This window comes from Microcaecilia unicolor, chromosome 8 (genome assembly GCF_901765095.1).
Source record: "Microcaecilia unicolor chromosome 8, aMicUni1.1, whole genome shotgun sequence".
NCBI lineage: Eukaryota > Metazoa > Chordata > Amphibia > Gymnophiona > Siphonopidae > Microcaecilia > Microcaecilia unicolor.
The window spans coordinates 26,520,181-26,539,063 of NC_044038.1; the positions used below are offsets into that span (position 1 = coordinate 26,520,181).

Consider the following 18,883-nt stretch of genomic DNA (forward strand, 5'->3'; position numbering starts at 1 on the left):
TACCCTTAATTTAAGTAAATACTGATTTTTAAAAAATTGGTAATATATATTTGTCATTACATTTTTAATAGGTGACCCACCTAGGCTTAACATAGTTTTCTGTCAGAGAGCAAAAAAGTGAAGATTCAATAATTAATGTTATTGTTCTGCTAGGATTTCTCCAAAATGCTTACAAAGAATGAACAAATAAATACTGCTACTCTTTTGACCTTAACCCAGTGCTATGAATTGAGTCTGTTCAGAGAATTAAATCCGGGGCTGCTATTGCCAAGAAGAGACTCCACATAAAGATTGAGTCTGTGTCTGTGATGGGCCTCTCTGCCAGACAGGAGGAACTGTCAGTGGCTAGAAAATATGGTTCAGCCAAAGCAAAAGTACTTTTCCAAGTACAAACAAATTTCACAGAATGCACATCCCTAGTATTCAACAACAATGATGCTCTGACCTCAAAGCCCTTAATGGTCGATACACAGCAACAACTTCTTTAAAAAAACAGGGAACTGAGTCTGCATACACTGCCTGGCGAATCAAACATGCAGTCTTATACAGAATTATAAACTGAATGGGCAACCAAGGAAAGGAACGTAGTGTAGGTGACACACGTTAAAAATGGTTGGTGTTGCCCAACAAACTTGAATAACCATCGATAGATGATTATCTACCTTTATTCCCAATATCCGTGATGAAGTTTCTTACCTAATTTTGGTTTTATCAAATTAATGAGAAGACAGTCTGCTGAATATCTTGTGAACCAATCCATAAGAACTTTGTCTTATCCTTATTCAGTTTATGAGATGAGATCCAATCTTCTATCACACACTGCTGAAATTTCTGAATCATAACTGTATTATCATCATTTAAAGAAAATAATACCGTGATATCATAGGCATAAATGAAGGATTTGATCTGAATTTTATCTTAAACAAGTCCTTTTCATCATTAAGCAAGAATCCGTGTATCACTTATTCTACCTTTTTGTAAGATATGGGGGTCTGGGAGCAGAACAGATTGTGAAACGTTTGGCAACTAATGTGCTGAGATCAATTGAAAGATTTTGGGTCCTTGTGGCAGGTGTTTTGAAAAGAGGCACATTCCGAAGCTTTGTGTATGCAGATTAATGCTGCCTTGCGTTGACTAGGGGATCAGGGGATCAGGGTTGGCAGCATCAAAGACCCAAACTGATGGAGTTGTATTTCTGCACTCTGGGGCTGGGACAAAAGTGAATTTTTCAGATAAACAATATTTTATTGAATGCCATCTTGATCCTTGATGCACTTTGTGATATCCCCTCTTCACTCAGGGTGACCTGGTTCTCAATATGCAGATTTATATGCAAATTAGTGTGCTACCCCTTCTCGCTCAGGGTGACCTGGTTCCCACTAAGCAAATTAAACAGGTCTCACCAACTGCATATTTCTCAGGCAACTCTTTATTCCAGCCCCTGGGCACACTTCTTCTAGCTTAATACTTTATGCTTTCATAGGTCTTCAGACTGAGCCGCCCCACACAGATACATGGGCTCAGTACTAGCTTCAATACTTTGGGGACGCCCAACCCCAGGCTTTGCAGCCTGCTTCTCTCAGTACTGGGACACACAGTCCCCCCTTCTTTGGACACACAGTCCTTCCTTCTTTGAACACACAGTTCCTATAAGTACTGAGGACACACAGTCAAACACTAATGCTTTAGGGACTTCTTACCCCAGGATTTTCAGCCTGCTTCTCTCTTTTGGACACACAGTCCACCACAAGTCCATAGGGTTAGCCAATATCTTCCAGGGGGATCTCTCTTCTTCTGCTGCTAGCTCACTTCTCTTCCTCTCACAACTCTGGGGTATAAAGTGGTTAATTAGCTACACAGGACCCAGCCCCTAACCTCCTCCATCTTTGGACATCCCAGGGCTCTCCCCGGTCCTAGCGACCTCCATTATTCTCCTACTAGTGCCCTCTAGTGGCCTACCCCGGATAGGACAGCCTCATACTTATCACAACTTCAACAAATAGTGATGCAGTGGAACATAGAACTGAGTATGTGTGTGATTTTTTTTTTTCTTTTCCTAGACTTGGTTCCGTATTGACCTTGTTATTGTGGTCGAAGATGTAATTTCATTTTTTCTTTTTTTGTTGTTGCTATTGTTTATTTCCTAACCACCCCCCCCCCCTTGTTTACCAAGCCACGTGGCAATGCTGATATAGCCCATTCAAAGTGAATGGGTTGTGTCAGCATCAGCACACCAACAGCCATTAACGCAGCTTAGTAAACAGGGTGGTAAATGTTTTTGTGTATATTTCCTTTATCATGATTATGTTGGCCAAACTATGAGGACACTCTTCACTCGACTAGTGGAACATAAAAGTGTGATCAAGACAGTAAAAAGCACTTCTCCTTTAGCCCTACATTATGAAGAATACCGGCACCAGTTTAATACTCTTCGCTGTCTGGTTTTACAACAGATTACTGGACAGAATGGCTCAGTAAAACGTCGGACCCTACTTCGCAATGAACAGAAGTGGATTTTTAAATTAAAAGCCTCTGTTCCCAATGGGTTGGATTTCTAAAATTGAATGGATCCATTTTCTTTAAATGTCTGATTTAAGCGCGACATTCGACAAAGACCTATGGTAACGTACGTAGGAGGGAACGTAAGAAGGACGTAAACACGTCCACAGTCCTTTAAATAAACCCGCCATTTTCTAGGAAGGATGTCTCAGTAGCGACCGCCGGCTAAATTGAGCAGAGGTAGGCACATCAGATTAAAATTGAAAATAGAAAAATGCCGTTCAACTCATAACACTATGCTTGTTTCAATTTTCAGAATAATTGGCCTGTGATCCTGAAGCAGAAGCAATCATTCGAAACGCTGGCCGCCGTAGATCACAGTCACTGTCTGGAGAAACACATTGAGACCAAGACCATAAAGCTAAGTCTGAAAGTTATGTTAGAACGTCATTATAGTCTAGAAATTTGAAATACAATTAAAAACTTTTCGAGAACCCCATCTAGGAGGTTTTCTGCCGATGATGAGGAAGTCCAACTCCTATCAAACTATATGTTGAACAAATAGGGGTTTGCTCGAGGCTTTTTCCTCCTTAGTAAATACAAGTGTGCATTATTATTTAGAACCCTGAGTAGATTCATATCATGATTATGATTGACATTATTTGAAATTAATAAATATACAATTTAAAAAATCAAAATTATTATATATTTACAAAACAGTTACTGAACAGATCTAGCTGTTGATTATAAGTATTTTCGATTTCTGAGAAAGACTTACTTTTTTTACATTTAACTACAAAGCATAGGAACATGTGGTCCATTCCCACAAACTCTCTCTTTTCCCTTTTGGCTCCAAATTTTCACTATCAAAGGAAGACAGACATCAAGAGCCATTACCTTTCCATGACGAATGCTGCAGAACCACTGACCAACATATGAAACAGGTTGAGTGCCACATTTGTACATGCCAAATCCATGTCTAATTCCATCCTTCACATCTCCTTCATATTTACTGCCATCAGGCCATGTGTAAGTGCCGTGTCCCATTGGCACGTTCTTGACAAAGTCACCCTGAAAACATTGAATTATAAAAGATAACTAGGGCACATACCGGGGTGAATTCTATATATGGCACAAAAAAAAGCTCTATTCTAATAGCCGTGCTTAAAGTTAGGCACGGTTTATGAATAGTGTCAAGGGCCACCGAAGGGAGGGGGGGCAGAGGGGCAAAATTCCCCGTGCCCGGCCTCCAAGGGGGGGCCCAGCACCAGCAAGGCTTCCAGACGTAGGCAGAAGGTTCTGCTCTCTCAGTCTGTCTCTCTCTTGCTCCGTGTGTCAGGACATGGGTGATTGCGTTAATGTGATAAATAACCTCCCGGCACACAGAAGCAGAAGAAGCAGATGCAGGAAGATAAGAGGGCAGGAAACAGGGGATGGTGGTGGCTGCGGCAGCTTTGTTCCGGGCCCGGCTCTGTCTCTAGGCGACCCTGAATAGTGCTTACACCTGGGAATCGCAACTAAGTTTAGGCACAGCCATTTGCACCAACTGAAATGTGATGCAACACTACACACCTAAATCAGGCATGTATCTCCCCTTATTCTATAACAATGAGTGTAAAGCAAGGAACGCCCCCATTCTACACATGACCCTCCCATTTCCACACCCCTTTTTTTTTTACTCGTCTGTAAAATCCAATTAAATCTAATTGCTTGTTAAAAAGTCAATTATTGGTGCTAATTAGCTCATTATTTAATTAAATTGCACACACAAATCAGGCTACATATTTTCAGGTGGCATTGACCATGCTGCAGGTTCATATTTATTTATTTAGATTTATTAACTGCTTGTATTAAAAGATTAATCAGGCCAGTGTAAAACAGCTGCACCTTGACATAGGCAACTTACATTATACTAAAAGTATAATTACAGAAAAATAACCAAATGGTGTAACATACAATTAAAACAGTGAAGTAAACTTGAAAATAATCAAATTAAATTAGATAAAAGCAATAATATGATACAGTGTCATTAAAAGAACACAGCAGAACATTTGCTGAGCAGTGGGTTTCAATGTATCATCAACGATGACACCTAGATCCTTTCCTTGGCAGTGACTCCTAATGTGGAACCTTGTTTCATTTAGCTATGGTTTGAGGTTTCTCTTTCCTAAATGCATCACTTTGCACTAGAGAACTGCACAGGAATGGAGACTGTGGGAATGCCACTGGTATGGAAGAAGTTGTCACAGGATTCCCGCGAGGATGAAAGAAGTTGCTTGGGATTCCCACAGCAGTGTAATTAAAATCTCTGGTGACTCTTGCCAGAATGAAGCTTAGAATGCACTGAGAAGCAACTGGAACACCAGACTGATGCCTGGAGCACTCACTGGTTGAATAGTGAATACCATCCAAAAGACCATGGGAGGCTGTTGAGGTTGGGAGGAAATAGAGGGCTGCGAGCAAATAAATAATAGCATTGACTCCTATGGGTATAAGTGAGGATCGAGGAGATTAATTGTGGGGATGGGTAGGGATGAAATGCATCATAGTGAGTACAGGTGACCACGTGTTACATTCCATTGGGGATTGGCAAGGATGACAGCATGGAATGTTGCTATTTGGGTTTCTGCAGAGCACAAAGGAAAGGGAATCCAAAAGCGCAAAAGCGAGTAGCCAAAGATGCACAAGGAGCCTTCAAGAGTGGGGGTATCTCAACTTTACTTTATTAATTTACTAGCCGTTGAGCCCGTTAAAACGGGCTACTATTGGAATGGGGGTTTTCCGAGCCCCCCCCCCCCAAGGTCGCCGCTGCCCCCTCCCCCCCCTGAGGTTGCTGGTACTGGTACCCCCCCCCCCCCCGGAGTCGCCGCCGCCACCCTTCCACCCGGCCCGGGCCCTCTGATCGTAATTAATTCAACTTACATCTCGGCAGCACGCAGATCAGCTGAGCTGCCGTCGGCCTGGCCTTCCTTCTCTGCCTGTGTCCCGCCCTCGTGTGACATACCGTTGGCGAGGGCGGGACACAGGCAGGGAAGGAAGGCCGACCGGAGCTGAGCTGATCTGCGTGCTGCCGAGATGTGTTGAATTAATTGCGATCAGAGGGCCTGGGCCGGGTGGAGGGGTGGCGGCGGCGACTTGGGGGGGGGGGGGGGTTACTGGTGGCGGTGACCTCGGGGGGGGAGCGCAGTTTCCCTCTCTGTCCCGCCCCCATCATCACATATTGACGCGGGGGCGGGACAGAGAGGGAAGTCTCTACTGTGCATTTGCGAGTGAGTTCGGTCACTCACCGTTTATATGTTTGATTAGGAGAAACAGGGGTGATATGATACAGACTTTCAAATACTTCAAAGGTATAAATCCGCAAACGAACCTTTTCCGGAGATGGGAAGGAGGTAGAACGAGAGGACATGAAAGGAGATTGAAGGGGGGCAGCCTCAGGAAAGATGTCAGGAAGTATTTTTTCACGGAGAGAGTGGTGGATGCTTGGAATGCCCTCCCGCGGGAGGTGGTGGAGATGAAAACGGTAATGGAATTCAAACACGTATGGGATAAACACAAAGGAATCCTGTTCAGAAGGAAGGGATCCTCAGAAGCTTAGCTGAGATTGGGTGGCAGTATAGCACTGCGCGAGTCTGGTAGCGCCTTGGAAATGTTGAGTAGTAGTAGTAGAGACGGTGGGGGGAGGCGGGGGCTGGTGGTTGGGAGGCGGGGCTAGTGCTGGGCAGACTTATACGGTCTGTGCCCTGACAAATGCAGATACAAATCAAGGTAAGGTATACACAAAACGTAGCACGTATGAGTTTATCTTGTTGGGCAGACTGGATGGACCATGCAGGTCTTTTTCTGCCGTCATCTACTATGTTACTATGTTATTAATCAGACCCTCCACCCCCAACTGTTAGTCCAAATATTATTCTCAGGTCAACTGGCCCCCCGTGTTCCCTTCAAACGAGGAGCCATCTCTTCTTTACCCTTCCCTCCTCTCCTGGAGTCTGAGTAAGTGCCTTGTCTTTCAGTTCTTTATGGATCCTTTCCTTTGGGGACCAGGCCCCTGGGTTTCCAGCATGACTTGATCCATCCATCTCTATCCATCTATCCAGATCTCTCTCTCTCTCTCTCTCTCTCTCTCTTCCTTTCAAAGTATCTCTTTACCTTCCTTATCATTACTTTGTATTTGCCACCATCTGCGGTAGTAACAGAACACAGTAACTGACTGTGCGCTAACTGTAATCACTGCCCAAGCCTCTTAGTTGCCTGTGCTATGGCTACACAAATTAACAAGGGGTAAATGTCACAGATGTGCAATACCTGTTTCTGCATGTTAATTCACGTAGTAAATGTTTATGCGCTTTTGCAAACAGGCCTCTAATCTTTATATATACCTTTTTGACTCATAAACTTAAACAATATAGCTACAATAGTTTGAATTAAAAAAAATATATACTTTTTATTTAAAATATATTGTAGCAAGGCAGGCTTTATGGCAATGCTTGCAATACAGAAGTGGAAGTGTGTGAGGAAGTACTGCTGAGTTCAGTGTTGTATCCCTGAGTTTCTATGCCTGAAATTGATTCTGCAGTTTAAGAACTAAACATGACCAAGCTCTGGATGGAAAGGATTTGTACAGTGAAGAAGTGAAGACAAATCTGAATATTAAGCAGAGTCTGCAGTGGTGTAATAGGAAGGGAAACAAGCAGATCTGATAGGTCTTACAAACTTTACCAGTCAGCATAGCCTGTGTTTCTACATAAGTGCCGAAAGGAGACGGGACCTACAGATGCAGTCAATTTCTATGGGGCCATTTTACTAAGCCGCGTAGGTGCCTACGTGCACCCAACGCGTGCCAAATTGGAGTTATCGCCCGGCTACCGCGTGGCCCTTCCAGTAATTTCAATTTCAGCATGCATCCGCTATGTGTGTCTGAAAAATATTTTATTTTCTGGCTTGCGGCAGCTATGCATGTCAAGTGGCATTTGACGCGCATAAACCATTACCACTCAGTTATCGCATAAGACCTTACCACTAGGTCAATGGCTTGCAGTAAGGTGTCAGACCCAAAATGGACGCGCAGCAATTTTCATTTTGCTGCACGTCCGTTTTTGGCAAAAATTTTAAAAAGACATTTTTTTGTAGGTGCACTAAAAAATAATTCTGTGCGCACCAAAAACACGTGTCTACACTACCACAGGCCATTTTTCAGCGCACCTTAGTAAAAGAATCCCTATGTGCCCTAAATCTGAATATTTATAAAACTGTTTTTATTTAATTTAAAGGACAGCAAACATCAGACAATATATACATATATTATGTTATGTAAATTATAAGAAAAAAAATACTCAACTTCATACTTGATTCCATCATACCAGGTATAAGTGCCCTTTCCATGCATAAGACCCTCAGAAAACATACCCTTAAAAATCAAGCAAAAATGTTAATTTATCTAAATATTTAGGTTCAGGCTAATATGAACAAGACCAAGCTATATAAAGATATATTTATTGAAAACTTATGAACGTGAAATTAATAGGATTAAAGGGGCAATGGGTTGATCAATAATGGTCACAAGCAGCCTTCATACCAATCAGGTATTTTATTTATTTTGGATTTATTTTATATGTTATTACTGTGATTATCCTATTACGTGTAGAACTAAACCATCATGCATAAGTACATATATAAGTGCATAAGTATTGCCATACTGGGAAAGACCAAAGGTCCATCGAGCCCAGCATCCTGTTTCCAACAGTGGCCAATCCAGATCACAAATACCTGGCAAGATCCCCAAAAAGTACAAAACATTTTATACTGCTTATCCCAGAAATAGTGGATTTTCCCCAAGTCCATTTAATAACGGTCTACGGACTTTTCCTTTAGGAAGCCGTCCAAGCCTTCCTAAAGGAAAAGTCCTTTTACAAAGGTGCTCTAGTGTTTTTAGCGCACGCTAAAAATAAGCACACGGTAAATGACAGAGATGCCCGTATATTTCTATGGGCGTCTCTAGCATTTAGTGTGCGTTAATCACTAGTGTGCACTAAGGCCCCCCTTTTCTGAGATGTGCTCACATTTTTAGCGCATGCTAAAATTGTGGGCGTGATAAACGTTAGAGACGCCCATAGGAATGCATTGGCATCTTTAACGTTTAGCGCGCCCACAATTTTAGCGTGCGCTAAAAATGTGAGCGCGTCTTAGTAAAAGGGGGCCTTAAACCACTAGCACGCCTTTGTAAAAGACCCCCATTATGAAGTAAAATTAGAACTGGCTCAGTTTGTTCCCCTGGACATGGAGCTATTTACAACAGTTTTTTTTCTATAGGTACAAAATAAGGGAACATCTTTATAGAAATCAAATTTATCCCCCTATATCCCTCTGTCGGTAGGCCCAAAGGACAGGAGGCATTGACATCACAGCCAAACACAAAGTTAATACTTATGTAATCAAATATATAAAGCTAAAAAAGATATACTCACTGAGTAGACATTTCCTTCCTGAAAGTATGCCGTGCCTTGACCTTCATATAACCCATGGAGTGTCTCTCCTTCATATCTACAAACATAAAAATGAAACAAAAGTAAAAGAAAAGATTATTTAAAGGCACACTAGGTTATCATTACCACCTACCCTATGTTTAAGACTTCCAATCTAAATGACTTAGGTGCTCATAGAAGGCACTCTCAGGACTTTATTTACTAGTGTTGTAACATTTATTTATTTATTGGGATTTATTAACTGCCTTTATGAAGAGATGCACCCAAGGCAGTGTACAGCAGGTACAGCTGAACATAAAACTTACAATTTTGTTAACAGCATGACAATAGTAAAACTGAACACAATAAATGAGGTCACCTTGAGAGTAGCAAATTAAAGACTACCATGAAACAATATCAAAATTATACACAGTTAACAGCACTGATATTCAAATAAAATACGTCAGCATAGTACTAATGAAACATCTAACTTAGTTGCCTTGCATTTACTGCCAAGATTAAAACACTGTAACTGCAAAATGTCTCTGTTAACTGTTGGAGGGACCTCCAGAGGGGGCGTAACTTTTGGGCACCGCTGTTCAGGTGCTCGTAACTTCTGGGCAATGCTGGCTTCATACACCTCACAAATCCTCAGTACAGAGGCAACGGAAGAGCTGTTACTGAGCCCTGGGACAGTCACCTGTCCATCCAGCAGAAAGCTGAAGGGGAGTAAGGGGCTGCTAGTCACCTTGTTGCTAGGTAACAGAAGCAGCAGTAGCTGCATTTGCACTTCCTTCAGCTCCTGCAGTCTTGGAGGGTAGTTGCTGCCCCCGCTGCTGCTCTCTAACTTTCTGCCACTGCCATCATCGAGTTCAGCCTCTGACTCAGCCAGCAACCAACAATCTGGCCAGTTCTCAAGGGCCCAGCCTGTCCTTTGCTCTCTCTGGTCCCAATCTATCCCTACTACTAATCATTTCTATAGCGCTACTAGATGTACGCAGCACTGCATACATTATGGGGGAGATTCTATACATGGCAACTAAAAAAAATCAGTGCTGAAATCAGTGCCAACTAAGTATATTCTATAATCACACCTAGATTTAGGCACCAATTACATAATACTGTGAAGAAACTGTGTGTTTTAAGCCTGTAAAACATATTGGATATTTCCCTGCCTTAATTATGTCCTAAAGTGTATTTCTCCTATTTGGCCAGTAGGTGGTGTTTCTTTGCTGTAAAGCTGTTACAGAGAACTGGATGTTCTTTTCTTTAGTTTGACACAAACAGAAAGCAAGAGTATATATTTGAAATCTTGTTGACTGGGCTCTGATTGGACCGGGACCTCATTTCCTTTAGAGTGTGCTGGTTTTGCCTCCAGTCTTAGCCAGGAAGAAAAGAGAGCAGAAACTCTTTGCTGAGGTTTAGTAAACAAACAGTTACATATCCTGATATTCCCAGGTACCTTTCAGAAAGTAAGCAAATGTTTAGTAAGTGTTATAATTTATCCATATTTCAGTTACCTGTTATTGCTTGCTGATTACACTTCTATTGGTTCATTGTTCAATTTTTAAAGACAATAAACATTCCTTTTCAGTTTATTGCCTCTGCCTGTCTGGACTGATAAAGAATCCTGGTGGTTAGTGTGTTGGGTCTGTGAGTGCTTTCTGGGAATTGTAGGATCACTGGGAGTGTGGCCTCCAGTAATCACTGGGGATAATTTGAGCGTGGAAGACTAGCCCAAAGGCGTTTCTGACCCAGTTGGTAGGAGGAGGGTGCTAGTGTAGAACACAAGTGGCAGGTGCAGGCGGACCTAAGCTGTGTTGGGGATAGACCCTCTAAGTGGCCACAGGGTAGCCCCAGGTGGGTGGCTAGGTGTTTCATGACAAATACGCTTAGTTGATATTTCAGCGACTAAAACTATGCGCATCAATTTACACCAACAAAAATGTGGTTTAAATCCTGGCTCAAAGATTTAGGTGCAATGGACCATATTCTATAACTAGGTGCGGAAATTTCAGAACACCCACAAAATGCCCATTCCCCGCCCATAGCCACATCCCTTTTTGCCTGTGTACGGTAAAAGTTTGGCGCACATCATTACAGAATACGCTTAGTGAATTGTGTGCCTAAATTCTAATTAGTGCTCATTATTGCTTATTAAGTGCTGTTATCAGCGCTCATTAGCTTGTTGTTAGGTGCACTGTTAAAGAATCCGCGCCGATTTCAGAGCGGATCTCTAGGCACGCTATATAGAATCCAGGGGTATATGCAGGTACTTTCTCTGTTCCTAGAGGGTTCACAATCTAAGTTTTTGTACCTGGGGAAATGGAGGGTTAAGTGACTTGCCCAAGGTCAAAAGGAGCTGCAGTGACAATCAAACCCAGGTTGCATTAACCATTAGGCCATTCCTCCCAAGCCAGGCTCAACCCCTTGTGCAGGCCAGTGACTCCCGTCCAAATCTCATGGCTGAGCATGCTGCCCACTACCTTTGTGCATGCCTGCAGCAAGGTGGTGATGGTCTAAGTCAACATGTAAGACAGCTCCCCCGAGTCCAGCTTGCCCCTGCTCCCTCTGATTCCTTCACCAAAGCTGCATCTCTTATAGGGATCCTTTTACTACAGCCTAGGGTACACTAACAGACATCAGCATGTGCTAAATGGTGAGCAACCTATTTTATGTCTATGGGCCACATGTTCATTAGTTCATGCTAAACTTTAGCAAAAGGGCCCAATAGTTTCTAAGGAGCAGGACTTTAAATAGAAAAGGGAGAAATAAAGGGAAATAAATTAAGGGAGAAATAAAGCGTGATAAAAACAGCTGTGGTCTAACAGAAGGGACGGAGAACATGCAGGCAAAAGAGTGAAGCAGGACTTTTAAGGTGAATTATAGCAGATAATGGCAATCAAATGGATAACAATATAACAACAGAAACCTAGTCCCTGATCCCCTTTCCCCCCAACTCCCCCTTCCCTCCATCCATGATATAGCTCCATCATAAACATCCTAGGACAAAACAGTACATGTGAAGCAATGACACTGGAACCATCGTTAATCAGAAATCGCTATTACTAAGTCAATGTGTTCAAAAAGATTGAACCGACACAAGTAGACATCGTATGCAAATACGGCAGCAAATATGAGGGAACAGCTTCTTGGCTTTTGCACTTTTACCTCGGGATTCTCTATAGCGTGACTTGCTGTGCACGTAAATCCAGTTGTATTCTGGATTCGTGCACGCAACTTAATTAGACAAGCCAATCAGCACAGATAATTGCGTTAACAAGCAATTGTTGACACTAATTGGCATTAATTAGAATTTACGCGCAGAACTGTCCAAGCGTATTCTATAATGTGATGCATGTAAATTCAAAGTCACATAGAGGGGCGTAATTGAACGGCGCTGGCCAAATCGATGGTCGGCCATCTTTGGGGCCGGCTCCGTGATGGGGCGGAGCCAAGTGTATTTTCGAAATGTGCTTGGCGCCGGCCAAATCGCTCGCCGGGATTAGAGCAGGACCGTTGGGTTTATATGAGATGGCTGGCTTCGGTTTTCAGCCATAATGGAAACCTGGCTCGGCCATCTCAAACCCGGCGAAATGCAAGGCATTTGGGCATGGGAGGAGCCAGCATTTGTAGTGCATTGGCCCCCCTCACATGCCAGGACACCAAATGGGCACCCTAGGGGGCACTTAAAATTTTTTAAAACCCCCCCCAAAATAGCTTCCAGGTGCATAGCACCCTTACCTTGGGTGCTGAGCCCCCCAAATCCCCCCCCCCCAAAACCCACTCGCCACAACTCTACACCATTACCATAGCAGTAAGGGGTGAAGGGGGGCACATACATGTGGGTACAGTGGGTTTTGGAGGGCTCAACATTAACCATCACAAGTGGAACAGGTAGGGGGGGTGGGCCTGGGTCCACCTGCCTGAAGTGTACTCCACCCACTAAAAACTGCTCCAGGGACATGTATACTGCTGTCAAGGAGTTGGGTATGACATTTCAGTCTGGCATACAGGCTGGCAAAAAAAGTTTTTTTTTGTTTTTTTGGGGTGGGAGGGGGTTGGTGACCACTGGTGGAGTAAGGGGAGGTGATCCCCGCTTCCCTCCGGTGGTCATCTGGTCAGTTGGGTCACTTTTTTCAGACTTGGTCCTAAAAATAAATGGACCAAGTCCGGCCGGCGAAATGCTCGTTCGAACCGGCCATTGTTTTTCATTATAAGGTGAAGCCGGCCATCCCGTACCCACGCCCCCGTCCCGCCCCCTGCCCCGTCTTTGCTACCCTACCAACACGCCCCCTTGAAGGTAGGCCGGCGCCACGACGAAAAAGCAGTTGAACCCGGCCAAAATCGGCTTTCAATAATATCGATTTGGCCGGGTTCAGGAGATCGCCGGCCATCTCCCGATTTGTGTCAGAAGATGGCCAGGGATCTCTTTCGAAAATAAGCCTGATAGCTGAAAAAGGGGCATGGCATTGGGCGTGAAATAGGCAAGTCGTAGGTGTTTCCAAAATCTATGCAAGTGTTATAGAATACACCCAGTCCGTATATAATTTAGGCATCAACATTTACACATTACGCCCTTAGTATTTTATTTATGTGAATTTCATTTACTTTGCAGTTGATAGTCCAATTAATTAAAACAAATTTACAAAAGTGATAGTAGCACGTAAGATGTGGAGCAAAGTCCTGGATCTGTTTTTTTGCACCACACCTTACAATGCTAAATTTGTAATAGAAATATTTATTATTCTGAGGCTGCGCATTAATGGCATTCTATTTAGGTTTTAGAAATGGTTGTACCGTTCCACAATAAGCCGGGTGAGTATAGGTTCCTCATAACATACAGGTGCATTATCTGTGACCAAAGAATCTGCTTCTTTCAGTGATCCTTTCTGGGATGCTGTCTCACTTGGGACGTGTTCTGCTTCTTTTATAGAAAGTGGTGGTGATGCCGATGATCCTTTGGAGCTGGTCTCCTCATCTTTAACCACATCCAAGGGCTCAGGAGCTGGATGCTTCTCGGCCTTCTTGCCCTCACCTTTTTTCTTTTCTTTAACCATAGCCACTAATTTTTCAAGAGATTCTTTCTCAGCATGAACAAATGATTTCAAACTTCTAATCAATAAATTATTTGTAAAAAGCTTCACCATTTAGCTGTAAAAGAAAACATAAGAACAACAGTTTTATCAAATCTGATGCTTATTTTTTTAAATCATATTTTCAACGTTTCGGAGGCAATTTTATAAATGACCTGAGTACATGGAACAGCATTTTACATGCTCTAGTACAAGGGTGGGAAACCTTGGTCCTCAAGGGCTGCAACCTAGTTGGGTTTTCAGGATTTCCTCAATTAATATGCAAGAAATCTATTTGCATAAAATGGAAGCACTGCATGCAAATAGATTTCATGTATAATCAATGGGGAAATCTTGAAAACCCAACTGGGTTGCAGCAACTGTTCCTGCTAAACTGAGTGGGAGTCCTCCAGATACAGTCCCTGCCAGTGGGTGGTGCTGTTTCATTATCACATTTTCAAATGTGAGGGACAGACAAGTTCTGCAGAACTCCAGAGAACCTGCCTGTTTCTAGCAATTGAAAATACAATATTGAAGCACCACCCCTACTGGCAGCAATGCAGTTGGAGGACTCCCGTCAGTTTAGAGGGAACAGTGGTTGAGGCCCTCGAGGATCATGGTTGCCCACCCCTGCTCTAGCAAGTGCTTGCAAAACTGCCCCAGTGTATACACATTAAAGTAAGTGCTAGGAAAACAAAGCTCCTAATTTTATGTGATGGGCAGAACAGGGGTGAAATCAACATATGAATTTGCTATAAAATACATACAAAAGTGCTGATTTTTACCAGCACATACATGCATGAAGTTACTCCTGCACCCTTCGAATGTGGTTGTCCTGATATTGTCCCCATAAAGCACCAACAGAAACATCCTTTACAATACATGCCCAAAGTAAAGCATGGTTGCGTCACCCTATCTTGCTCTATTTTTAATCTGCGGTCTGTCTTTTGCCACCCTTATATTAGCATGATTTAGGAAGTCTTGCTTTTCCCCATAAACAGTGAGAAAGATCATTTACTAAATATGGTAGTGTAGTACATAGATTGACAGCTCACCAAAATTAAAGACTTGTCCTCTGCACATCTGTACACTACTACTACTTATCATTTCTATAGCGCTACAAGGCATACGCAGCGCTGCACACCATACACAAAAAAAAACAGTCCCTGCTCAAAGAGCTTACAATCTAGATAAGACAGGCAGACAGACAGACAGACAGAACATTAAGGGAAAGGGAATAACATAGTAACATAGTAGATGACGGCAGAAAAAGACCTGCATGGTCCATCCAGTCTGCCCAACAAGATAAACTCATATGTGCTACTTTTTGTGTATACCTTACCTTGATTTGTATCTGTCATTTTCAGGGCACAGACCGTATAAGTCTGCCCAGCACTATCCTCGCCTCCCAACCACCAGCCCCGCCTCCCACCACCAGAGGACAGGGCAAGTGAGCAGTGGTTAGGAGTCAAAAGCAGTGGTAAAAAGATGGGCTTTAAGTTTGGACTTGAAAACGGCCAAAGAGGGGGCAAAATGTACAGGCTCAGGAAGTTTATTCCAGGCGTGAGGTGCAGCAAGATAAAAGGAACAGAGTCTGGAATTAGCAGTAGGAACAAATAAGAGAGATTTATCAACAGAATGGAGTACCTGAGGGGGCAGGCGTATGGAGAGACAAGAGTGGAGAGGTACTGGGGAGCGGCAGAGTGAATGCACTTATAGGTCAATAAGAGAAGCTTGAATTTAATGCGGAAACGGATAGGGAGCCAGTGAAGTGACTTAAGGAGAGGCCTAATGTGAGCACAGCGACTTTGGCGTAAAATGAGTCGCGTAGCACAGTTTTGGACCGATTGAAGAGGAGAGAGATGGCTAAGAGGGAGGCCGTTAAGAAGCAGGTTACAATAATCAAGATGAGAGGTGATAAGAGTGTGGATAAGGGTTCTGGCAGAGTATCCAGAGATGAAGGGACGGATTTTGCTGATATTATAGAGAAAGAAACGACAGGTTTTGGCAATCTGCTGAATGTGAGCAGAGAAGGAGAGCGAGGAGTCAAAGATGACCTCAAGGTTATGAGCAGATGAGGCAGGGAGAATGATAGTGCCATCCACAGAAATAGAGAAAGGAGGGAGAGGAGAGGTAGGTTTAGGGAGAAAGATGAGAAGCTCGGTTTTGGCCATGTTAAGTTTCAGATGACGTTGAGACATCCAGGCAGCGATATCAGATAGGCAAGCTGAAACTTTGTGGTCTGGATGGTGGTTGGGATTTCGGGGGTAGAGAGGTAGATTTGGGAGTCATCAGCATAGAGATGGTATTGAAAGCCATGGGATGATATCAGAGAGCCAAGGGAAGAGGTGTACACTCTGTTTCATTAGAAAAGAAATTTAAATTTAATTACTTGACTTTCCAAATCCAAGCAAGATGAGTTACATTCACGTACAGCAGGTATTTCCAGAACCGGATTCAAGCATGAGGCAGGTGAGGCACTGGCTCAGGACACCAAAGATTAAAGGATGCCAAAAGCCTGCCTCACCGGTTCAACCTTCACAGTAGCGAGAAGATTCAGTTCTGCTGTCACCTGTGCTCTCCTCCTTGTGCTGCCAAAAATTACAATGTTACATGTAAGAACAGATACTTCCTGTTCCTACAGTCAGTGGCGTTCCTAGGGGGGCTGACACCCGGGGCGGATCGCCGATGCGCCCTGCCCCCTGGGTGCAGCGCGACTCCCCCCCCGCGAAAGAACCCCCCCCTGGGTGCACGCCGCTGTGGGGGGTGCCACACCCCTCTCCGCTTCGTTCGTTTCCATGCTCCCTCTGCCCCGAAACAGGAAGTAACCTGTTCCAGGGCAGAGGGAGCATAAGGTGGCGAACGTAGCGGACAGGCGCGTGGCAGCCCCCCAGCGGCGTGCACCCGGGGCGGACTGCACCCACCGCCCCCCCTTGGTACGCCACTGCCTACAGTACTCCCTTTGGGGAACCTCAAATCCATGGTAGTATCGTGGGACCTAGGCGATATCCCCTTCAGGACCTGTTGAAGGCTAAAGTGTAAGCTTGGCCCTGAAGCCCTTCCCATTTACAAATCCCACCCCTTCTCCTAACACCTTCACCCCCTGCATAATTTGAACTGGCTGTCTTGGTTCTCAACCTGCTGCTTTAACAATTAGGCGTCATCGTTAATAGTACGTTGAAACCCTCTGCTCAGTGTGTGGTGGCGGCGGCTAACAAAGCAAATAGAAAGTTAGGTTTTATTAGGAATGGAAAACAAAAAGAGGACAATATAATGCCTTTGTATTGCTCCATGGTGCGACTGCACCTCGAATATTGTGTTCAATTCTGGTCACCGCATCTCAAAAAAGATATAGTGGAATTAGAAACGATACAGAGAAGGGCAACAAAAATGATAAAGGGGATGGGATGACTTCCCTATTAGGAAAGGCTAAAGCAGCTAGGGCTCTTCAGCTTGGAGAAAAGACGGCTGAGGGGAGATACAATAGAGGTTCTATAAAATAATGAGTGGAGTGGAATGGGTAGATGTGAAAATACTAGGACTAGGGGGCACGAAATTAAGCTACAAAGTAGTATATTTAAAACGAATTGGACAAAATATTTCTTCATTCAATGTGTAATTAAACTCTGGAATTTGTTGCCATAGAATGTAGTAAAAGCAGTTAGCTTAGAGGGGTTTAAATAAAGGTTTGGATGACTTCCTAAAGGAAAAGTCCATAGACCATTATTAAATTAGACTTGGGGAAAATCCATTGCTTATTTCTAGGATAAGCAGCATAAAATGTATTGTACTTTTTTGGGATCGTGCCAGGTACTGGCCACTGTTAGAAACAGGATGTTGGGCTTGATGGACCTTTGGTCTGTCCCAGTATGGCAATACTTATATATGTACTTATGACACAACGTTAAGAAGCCGTGACCGAACAAAACTAAGTTTTATGTCAAGCTTTACCTGCTGTACACCACCTTAGGTGAATCTCTTCATATAGGCAGTTAATAAATCCCAATAAATGAATAAACGTTGGTGCACTGCTCTAATGCAAGCTTATTGCTTTGGCCCCCAATTTTGTAAAAAGGCACCATTATAAGTTGTGAAATAGACCCCTCCGAAGGGACACCACCTTGTAGTGGTAGAGGGGCTTCTGTGTTTTAGTGACTCAGAGGGCTATGCTGAAGGGTTACTCATATCAGACAGGCCTCTGAGGAGAAACCACACAAAGAGTGTCCCAAACTGGGAGAGTGGTAAGATGGCGACCTGAAGTTCGTATGCCCAATGGCCCAGCTGCCCTCTGAAGTTTCGTCTTCTTTACGTAAATTTCCTCTCTGCAATTGCAGTTACCTTATCTGAGAGGAAGGGGACAACCGGCGGTCAACCACCGATGGCCAGCAATTTGTCCCCTGAGCAGCAAGTGCGGGACTGCTGTGCGACGAACTGCCCACAGATGAAACGGTTGGCGAGTCCTTTGATTAGCGCCGGCGAAGGAGCGTCAACACTCTTGGACCTGGAAAAAACAACTCCATCGCTCCGGAATTATTCAACCACCATGTCCATAGGAGTGGAAGAGTGAGTTAGAGGCATATGCTGAAATGGAGGATGTTTACAGCAAAACCCAAATCAGCGGAACCACTCCTAAACACCTAAGAGAAATCAACTTGGAGTTTTTGGCTCCCGTGGAGGTTACATTGAATATCATCTGGAAGGTGCTTTGGGACCTAACGGTGGAAGTAAATAATCTTGTTTCAGATATAATTTTATTAGAGAGTTACATGGACAATTTAACTGAACCCTTTGAGAGTGAAAAATTGATATAACAAATGGTTCTACATGAGCAAGAAGTGGTTATGA

At 43.6% G+C, this 18,883-nt stretch overlaps 1 protein-coding gene across 1 annotated transcript in view; it reads right to left on the reverse strand.

Annotated features, from left to right (window-relative positions):
• Positions 1–18,883, reverse strand: part of RSPH10B (radial spoke head 10 homolog B) — a 101,063-nt gene that overhangs the window by 76,593 nt on the left and 5,587 nt on the right. The window contains exons 2-5 of the mRNA XM_030212022.1: positions 13,764–14,117; positions 8,967–9,042; positions 7,841–7,909; positions 3,397–3,570 (exon numbers count right to left, since the gene is read on the reverse strand). Of these exons, the coding sequence (XP_030067882.1) occupies positions 3,397–3,570; positions 7,841–7,909; positions 8,967–9,042; positions 13,764–14,113 (669 nt within the window). The 5' untranslated portion in view covers positions 14,114–14,117. The remainder of the gene's footprint in view (positions 1–3,396; positions 3,571–7,840; positions 7,910–8,966; positions 9,043–13,763; positions 14,118–18,883) is intronic.